This window comes from Protomyctophum bolini (genome assembly GCF_963924005.1).
Source record: "Protomyctophum bolini genome assembly, chromosome: 1".
Taxonomy (NCBI): domain Eukaryota; kingdom Metazoa; phylum Chordata; class Actinopteri; order Myctophiformes; family Myctophidae; genus Protomyctophum; species Protomyctophum bolini.
In genome coordinates, this window is record NC_137862.1 from 20,581,546 (window position 1) to 20,591,105 (window position 9,560).

At 43.1% G+C, this 9,560-nt stretch overlaps 1 protein-coding gene across 2 annotated transcripts in view; it reads left to right on the plus strand.

The window, feature by feature from the left end:
* The window catches only part of LOC308315510 (collagen and calcium-binding EGF domain-containing protein 1-like), a 40,997-nt gene extending 32,461 nt beyond the window's left edge, over positions 1–8,536 (plus strand). For both annotated transcript variants that reach the window (XM_080763531.1, XM_080763532.1), the window contains 8 exons: positions 740–874; positions 2,235–2,375; positions 3,661–3,794; positions 3,940–4,054; positions 4,160–4,299; positions 4,661–4,696; positions 5,068–5,103; positions 6,801–8,536. In XM_080763531.1, the coding sequence (XP_080619657.1) occupies positions 740–874; positions 2,235–2,375; positions 3,661–3,794; positions 3,940–4,054; positions 4,160–4,299; positions 4,661–4,696; positions 5,068–5,103; positions 6,801–6,989 (926 nt within the window). In that variant the 3' untranslated portion in view covers positions 6,990–8,536. The remainder of the gene's footprint in view (positions 1–739; positions 875–2,234; positions 2,376–3,660; positions 3,795–3,939; positions 4,055–4,159; positions 4,300–4,660; positions 4,697–5,067; positions 5,104–6,800) is intronic.
* The last annotated feature ends 1,024 nt before the right edge of the window (positions 8,537–9,560 follow it).

The following is a 9,560-nucleotide window of genomic DNA, read 5'->3' on the forward strand; positions in this document are numbered from 1 at the left end:
AAAACAGTGGTTGAAGAATACATCCTACTGTACAATCAGGGTCAGATATGAGTGCCAACGTGGTTTATTACTTCCTATAGCCTATATGATATATATTATGCTATCATTAGACTGTGATCACTTTGACTTTGGGAGTAGTGTATACCACCAGTGATAGTACATCTGACAAAACCATTTCCATCCATTTGTCTGCGTTGTGAAGGTGAGACTGAAGTGGTTTGATTCTTCAGTCTGTGGAAAGGTTAGACAGTGGGTCACAATGTCCACTAGAGGGAGCTATTACTTGCATGACTTTGTAGTCTGTCACTGCAAATCTACACAGAATATTCAAATACTCACCTTCATAACGTGCTGCACTGATTCACTCACCCTTATCTTTTAAATCACTTCTAAAAACATATGTTTCAAAAAGTGTTCATGTAAATAATATTGTCTTTTGATGTATCATCCTTCTATGGTTATCCATGATTCAAATTGTATTAACTTATTTATTTTGACTATATTCTTTTAGCATTCTACAAGTTAAAATGTATTGTGCATTCGGTCCCAACCGTCCCATTGTCCCATTTGTTTTTCAGCAGGTTGCAACTCATGTTATACAAATTGCCATATACATATATAGTTATTATTATTACTATAATAAATTGAACATGATGTCTTTTTAACATGCCAGATTTAGCTAGAAGCTCATCTCTCTCTCTCTCTCTCTCTCTCTCTCTCTCTCTCTCTCTCTCTCTAGGTGTAGATGTGTGTGCTGGCTCGCCCTGTGAGCAGCAGTGTACTGACAACTTTGGAAGGGTTGTGTGCACCTGTTACCCAGGTTACCGCTTCGACCGTGAGAGACACCGCAGCCATAAGTCTCCTTACTGTCTGGGTCAGTCCACTTCCTGCTTGTCTCCCGTCCCGGACATACTGTCTGCCGATACTGTACGGCCACTACTGTACCAGTAGACTAATCTTTACACTGTGTGTGTGTGTGTGTGTGTGTGTGTGTGTGTGTGTGTGTGTGTGTGTGTGTGTGTGTGTGTGTGTGTGTGTGTGTGTGTGTGTGTGTGTGTGTGTGTGTGTGTGTGTGTGTGCGTGCGTGCGTGCGTGCGTGCGTGCGTGCGTGCGTGCGTGCGTGCGTGCGTGCGTGCGTGCGTGCGTGCGTGCGTGCGTGCGTGCGTGCGTGCGTGCGTGCAATATGTTTTACGAGCCTTATCTAATCTGCACAATTTGTTTTTCCTTGCTATCCATTTCCATCGTTTATTATCTTTATCCTTTGTGTGTGTGCCCATTTTTTCTTTTGGCACGTTTCTCAACTAGTGGGTCTCGACCCAAATTCTGGGTCCTATAACATTTTCAATGTTGGATTCAAGTAAAATTTGAATCCACGACAATTTCCATCAGACAGCTCCATAATTATGGAAATAGGTTTTTATTGATGATATAGAGATGCATTTATGCATATCGTCTCTTTCGTGTGTCCAAAACTGTACTTTTCACGATTCAAATTCTAAAATAGCAAAAGCAGCAGATCGCTAAACTCAAAATGCACGGCTTCGCTCCACATTTCAAACTTCACTCAGACCACATGCAGCTCTCACTGAGTCTACAGTATTACAGCTTCAACCCAGGCAGCCATGCGTACAGTACCTGAACTATAAACCATGGTGAAAGGAAGAAATAAAAAAAGTACTGTACCTTGGTGTCACAAAACCTCTCTCTGATCGAAGAAACTTGGGTGGTCAGCTCATATCCAGAACTAACAAACCAGATCATATTTAATATGGAGATTAGAGGTTTATTCCATAGTCCATATAGTCCATAGCCAGTGGCTATCATGAAAATAGGGAATGATCCAACCATTACCAAACCCTAAAGTAAAATAGAGCCAGTAGTGGATGCTGGGGTAGAGGTATAGTATAGGGCCGTTCGGCCCAAGTATGAGTGACTGACTATTTAATGTCTTTTGTTAAAAAATAGTGTTAAATAGCTCTCTAATAGCAATGATGTAGGCCTATAAGTGGTTATGCCATATATACTTAGTCATGCAACGAAAAGCGAAAATAGCCAATCTTCGGAAATGTTCACCTGGATCAGAATGACATGCCTAAAACAGACGCCAGATTGAAAGTGGTTAAGTAACCATTTCTCTGTGTGTGCGTCTCTCGCTCTCTCTTTCTCTCTCTCTCTCTCTCTCTCGCCCTCTCTCTCTCTCTCTCTGTCTATCTGTTTCTCTTGTAAATGGTCAGATATTGATGAGTGTGAGCAGCAGTCCAGCAGCAGTGTGTGTGACCAGGAGTGTGTGAACACCCTTGGCAGCTTCCAGTGTCGCTGTCACAGCGGCTACATACTGGCCCCGGACCAACGCTCCTGCATCCTCAGACATAACTGTAAGTTACAGTAGTTGAGTACAGTAGAATCGTTTTTATTTATTTTTTGAGTCCAGCTTTGAGGGTTTGTGTAAACACAAACATTGAAGACAAAAGTGAGGACAAAAATGGTGATTGGCCAGAATGAGCACATGTATGATGATAACGTATGATGATAAGAGCGCCCCTCACTTCACACGGGTGACATAAACAAATATGTCATCGTACACACTTCACACACAACATACTTCAATTACATCACTGGTTCTCAAACCAGACGTCATTGAGGGGCTTCCAGGGGGGTCCCCAGCTAAATGTTTGATAGTTAATAACCAAATGGACCTTTACAGGTCTGTAACTCTGAGACAGTATAATCACTTGTACAGCAGATGTACTGTTTAACGGTGTATCTGGGACAGTGCATCTGGGACAGTATAATCTAGATAACAAGCACCTCTGGGTGCATATAAAGGCAACAAATTTTCATTCAGTTCCTGGTATGAAGTAAGGTTTTTTGTGTGTGCGTGCGTGTGCGTGCGTGCGTGCGTGCTTGTGTGCGTTTTCAAAGTTTAGGCCTAATTCATTACATTTCACTTTACAGTCCCAAACACAAAACAATTTTTGCATAACTGCCCATGTTTTGTTCAAGTTGCTTCCTGTTTAGCGCTGCAGGTAGGTGTGCTGCCTGCCAACTTCACCCTAAACACTCAACTTTATTGTGTTTGAACCCTTGATGTTTTTCAAAGGTACTATGCTTTGCAGTTTTAGTTTCAAAATTATCAAATGAATTCAATGAATCCTTAAATATTAAATAAATAATGCAAAAGATGCAATTGCTGACGGACCGTAACGGAAATGAAACAGTACAATACCTGGTGTTGTTCACTTCATTGTTGATTGACTGGAGTCCCCCGGGGGTCTATACTAGGCCACCTCCTTTTTATTCTCTCTACACCAAATATCTTTACCTAAAATAAGACTTAAGACTCTAGGCCTAGGGTTCATGTGATTAAACTTCACAGTCTGTAGAACCGAGTGTCCGGTTGCATTCTCGCTAACTTTTCACCGCAGTTAGGCGCCAATATGCTTTGTGGCTTGCTGAAAATAACAGATTTTCAAGCAACAGGCCAAGCGAGGGCAGTCATCTCACAGCTCGGGGGCCAGGCGAGAGGAGAGTCTACTGTAGGTCGAGTCCTGGAGTGATGTACAGCTCCATGTTCAAGTCCTCATCGTTCTGTGTATCTATTACAGGGTATTACAGGCATCACAAGCCAGTTTTAGACAGTGTTTTTGTTTTGTCTCGTAGTGAGTACATCGGGGAAGTCCGACCCGCTAATGAGTGCCGGTTCCTGTTCCTTCACCTGTCAGGACTTTGTCGACATGAAGAACAGCCTGCTGCAGCTCAAACTGAGACTGGGAAGCACACACACTCCTAACCAGGTACACTGCTAGTACTTGTCTTGAGGACATGAACATGACTACCTAGGTCGTGGTTTCACCTCAGTGTATGTGTATATACAGATTTATTATGCCATTACTTTGTAATGGTTGGTACTTGGTATTATGTTTATGATTGTGCTCATAGATTCCTGGGCTGGCCAACAGCAGTGATAAACCATCACAAGGACGTGCAGGAAAAGGTCCCGATAGCCCCTTACTGTCCGCTCCAGCTGGCCCACCAGGAGCACCTGGAGTCCCAGGTAATGTTTTTATTTAATCCATCCATCCATCCATCCATCCATCCATCCATCCATCCATCCATCCATCCATCCACCCAACCAACCACCCACCCCTGTCTCCTCAAGGCCATCCAGGTGAACCTGGTGACAGGGGGGAGCCAGGAGAGAGGGGTCTGCCAGGACCTCAGGGGCCGAGGGGGAATATGGGACCAATGGGCCCCGAGCCTGACCTGTCACACATCAAGAGGGGCCGAAGGGGACCAGTGGTGAGTGCCTTATGGTTCTATGGTTGTGGTTCATCACGCACACATGTTGCTTTATACACACAAACAGACAGTCCTGGGGTTCAAACCCCAGTGGGACCAAAATATTTGAAAGACTAACATAACTAACATACGTATTGTATGTAATGTCATATGAGGTCACAACGTGACTTTTTGTGAAATACAACACTAAACCACTACCCACTCTACCCACACACTTTATTTACGTATTGAGCTGTTGCTCTCTATTTCAAATTACTACTATTTCAAATGACCATAAAACTGATCTATCATTAAAACTTTTTTTGTTTTATTGAACAGAGTGGCATTCTTAATGAAACTCTGTATGCTGTCGTTTGTTCAGGGTCCACAAGGGTCACCAGGAAAAGACGGACTCAAGGTCATTATAACAGTTTATATTTTCAGATACTGAATGAGAGAGCATGGATGCGTGCATGTGCCAACTCCAAGTACCCAATCTAACACTGCCTGAAGTATCTTTGAACATGGTAACATGGTTTGAAGCGGTTCCGTTCTGTGTCTGGCCGTATGGTCAGAACTCTGCATAGAATGGGTCTGGATTTCTTTACTACAGAATTATAGAAAAACACATTATAAAATAATAATGAGAAATTATAGATCTACTGTTGTCTTTTGTGGTTTAGGTACAGAAAGTTCCGTTTTGATTCTAATATGTACATAGCCGTTTCTACTCATTTAAAAGTGATATTTGTGATGTATGTCACTAACTGGACACTGTTTTATTTACAGGGTGACAGAGGAGCGCCTGGTCCCAGAGGTGACCCTGTAAGTCTTGAAATAGTCTGAAATAGTCCCTCCAAGGCAAGCTATCAAGCTATGTAGACTCTCCTAATAACCAACATTTTCTTATCATCTTATTGTGTGTGTGTGTGTGTGTGTGTGTGTGTGTGTGTGTGTGTGTGTGTGTGTGTGTGTGTGTGTGTGTGTGTGTGTGTGTGTGTGTGTGTGTGTGTGTGTGTGTGTGTGTGTGTGTGTGTGTGTGTGTGTGTGTGTGTGTGTGTGTGTGTGTGTGTGTGTGTGTGTGTGTGTTGGGGAGAGAGACAGAGAGAGAGATAACCTGTATTTGCAGGTATTCTGTCTATGAAACACGTTCATTTCTGGTGCAAAGCCACGACTGATATGAAAAAAGACGTCCTTTTATTTGTATTAATGGATACTAATGTAACAGGTTTTGTGCCCATATGACTTTTTTTCCTTCTTTTTAAACATATGTTTATTAATTTCCTTATTTTACAAAAGTATTATACAACAATTATTCAGATACCCCTACACATTTAATGGCAGTGCCAATATTGAAATCAAATCTTTAAAGAACTCAAACTAAATTGCATGGATGCACCTGGGACGTTGTCATTCCTTTCCATTCTGGAAAGCTTTATTTTCGTTGTTACTATATATCATTGCTGTAGGACAGAAACTTCTTCTCCATATTCTAACCTTTTTGTGCTTTTTTCGTAAATGAATGCCATATAGTTGATCATACTACAGCGTCACACAAAAGCATCAAAATAAATATGTGAAAATGTGTGAAATGTGGTGCAAAGCAATGCGTTGTGGGATTGTATATCTGCTAGTTTTGCTATTTTTGGAATAAAGATTTAAAGTTTTTCAGAAAACGTAGGTTAGGATTTAGAAGGTGTTTTTAGAACTCTCAGGTCAAAATGGGCTAAATTAGGGGCACGGTGGCACAGTTGGTAGTGCTGTCGCCTCACAGCTAGAAGGTCCTGGGTTCGATTCCCGCTCGGGGCGCTGTGGGTGCTGGCGGCGTGTTTCCTCCTCCGCGTCATCAGTACCCATACCCGAAGGTGGGGTTGGCGAAAGGGCCTTTCTGTGTGGAGTTTGCATGTTCTCCCCGTGTCCCCTAGGGTAGATACCTTCACAAAAACATGCAGTAATCCTGGTCTCTAAACTGCCTCCCCCTGGCCAGCCGGGGCGCCTGATGGAGGGGAAAGGAACTGGTTGGAATAACGTGTTCCTTCCACGCGCTACGTCCAACCAGGGAAACTCCCCCCTATTAGGTGTAAAGGAGCAACTTGGACACTCAAGCATGAAGGAAGCATGAGTTAAGTCCGTTGCTCTCCCCAGGTTGGTGGAGGGTGTGTAGAGCCCAGGATCACATTAGATGATTGACACAGGGGTGAAAAATGGGTTACAAAATCGTGGGATAAAAAATATATTAAAAAAAAAAAAAGGGCTAAATTAGGCATCATTAGCTTTCCCTTGGATTCACCCTGTTGCACCCTACACTGACATGGTCCAAACAATAGAAGTCAATTTAAAATACTTTCACCTGGATTCACCAGAAGCTGGTCCCCTGACATCATGGTCCAACAATAGAATGCAGCTTTAAATAAACGCATACTGCCCTAAAGGAAACATGCTTTACCGATTGTCTGGCACAATGAGGCAGACACGCCCTGCGATCATTCTTAATAATGACTCCATTTCCCATCTCTCCCCAGGGACCGCCTGGCTCCTTTGACTTCCTCTTGCTCATGATGGCTGACATCCGTAACGACATCATCGAGCTGCAGGAGAAGGTGTTTGGGGAGAGGCGTGGCATCTCGCTGGATAACCCGCCCTACTCCAGCGGGGAGACAGACTTTGGGGACTGGGGGTCTGGACAAGGGGATGTCGAGCTCAATACCTGACCCTTACTATCCCCCTCAAATGTCAATCAAACTGTGGCAGCTGTCACTCGATCCAGACAGAAGCAATCCACATGTTCAGAGCAAAGACAACACTCTTTTTGTCCTCAGTGATCAGTTTGCCAAAAAATGCCAAATTTCATTCTGACTGGAACGAGGGGGGTGTGACGAGGAGGAGACCCTGTTGAACTCTCTAGGCTGCCATTGTCAGGAAAACAAAGAGAGGAAAGAAAGTGAGAGGAAGAGGGCAGGGAATTAGACCAAGAGGCATAGATTCTCAACTACTATACGAGCGAGCGCTGGTCCCGCCACCTCGTTTCCTGATGTGCCCAGAGTCTGGATGAGGGATGTGCGTGCAGGGACGTGAGACAGTGGGTGTGGGGGATGATGCAGCGCATCACACACGTGCGTCTCTGTGCTCGACCACTTCAAACGGATGTCTTTATCGTCTACATCTCTTCCTGTTCCTGCGTCTGTCCATGAAAGCTCTGCTGCTGCGGCTGACAATGTGCCTCCAGGGCCCCACTGGAACAGACAAAAGAACAAGGGGGCCCGTGGGCTCCAGGCTTCCCACCGCACCTGTCTATAATACAACCCCAAAGCCTGAGCACCTTGAGCCATGCCAACTCTGAGGCATTTTCAATCATCCATTCTTAAATAGCATCAATGTCATATCTCTTCTGTACAGTTTCACAACAGTGGCTGACAAACAGCCAGCGACAGAGGAAGCATTATTTTTCTGTTCTGAATAATTAACACTTTTAAAAAGTTTCTATTTTTATGTTGGATAAATCTGTTTAATTATTGTGCACTTGTCTTTTCAATACAACATTTGTGATTGGATGGTGTCTGATTGGAACTATGCTGTGTTTGCAAATTTGTGTCGGCATTCAACTATAATGTGACATTTCTGTTCAGATTTGTGTTGGGATATTCCCACAGTGCTTCTGGCATAAATATAAAGTAAGATAGCTTTTCTTTCTTTTCTTTCAACATATCAGTCGTAACAAGATACACTGTGAGCTTGTAGATGGGCTATTTTCGGCAAAGACATTTGGTGTCGTTCTCAAAATAGCTTCTTCTAAATACCTACATTCATGTAAATTTGCGTAGAGGGAACAGGGATATGGACCAAGTATAGACTCCTGAGGGACACTGATCAACAAAGTGAGTTAATCTGAACTCATGTGAGCTGGGCAATCTAGTGAAGGGGTATGGTATACCACTATCAGTAAGATCTAAGTCTACAGACTATGATCAGATCAGATGACAAACGTTGCATTGAAAGACAAGTGTAAACAGGGAGTAAAATGCACACAGGGCTGCCTATGTGCACAACGGGTATTGTATATATGCAGAAACAAGCTTATCACAGCAGCCCTCAAATAAGAACAACAATGTCTGCAGACCAGAAACAATAAAGATCCTTAAATGCAAAACTAAAAAATCTAAACTTCCTTATGGTATGAAAATGTATGGTACATGCAAATGACATGTGAGGGGTCAGTTGCTTAAGCCATTTTGGGATAAAGGCTTTTCAGGGTATGATTGCAGCCACTTAATTATGTAGATTTTCTTTATCACTTCATTATTTATTACTTGGGGGTTCTGTGCCTTGTACATGCCATGGACACATTAAAATTAGTTAATGAAAAAGACTTCTCTTGGCTAGACTTTATCAACCAGCTTGCCCTGCATGGATTCTTCATAATGGCTAATTCAGAGCTGCATGGGTCAACAACAGCTGATTGCAATTAACTCAACTGGTACAAATATACATTTATCAATAGTATGGGTGGGTCCATTGTTTGAACCTGAGAACCAAATAGATAAGAAACATAAATATCATAAACAGGTGCTCCTGTCTCTGGATGTTACATCTCCTTACCACCAGAGGGCAGTCAACTCTACATAACTTAAGCTCATCGACTCCGATGAGACAAGTATAAAATAAAAAGCTTTTTTTTCCTTCTGTCTTCACATCCATATAGTTATTCACTCACACTCTTAACATTCCAGTTAGTAAAAGTATTAAATTTATGGGGACATTTACGTTCAAAGAAAACAAAAAAGCCCGAGCAGTCACAGCCTGTCTCTGTAAAGAAGTAGTAAACCATAGCGTGGCTGTGTGTGATTATGAGTGTAAGTATCATGGGTCGGAGGTCAAATGCCTGTTAATAAACAGCTGTAGGGATCATCATAATTATAGACGGGGCTCTCTCAGGTGGCCTGTCCGGACTCGCAGCCCAGCCCAGTGCCCAGGAGGCTTTACGTGGATGGATCCACAGATGTACACAACTTCTGTCTGGACTGGAGGTGAGGCAGCGAGCCGAGGCACTTATATTCGTGCAAGCATTTTTGCTTTACTATAGCTCTCGTCCATAGCGTTAGAAGGACTCCTAACTGGTCCAGCTTACTACAGTCCTCTAGCCTAATTAGGCTAACAGTCTGCTGCTGTGGTGGTGCTGATCACAGGAAGTCACATGTCAGTGTTCAGCATGTCCACCATGCATTATGTTTTGTTCATGTGCATTGCGCATACAAGATTTAGCGTGTGTGTGTGTGTGTGTGTGT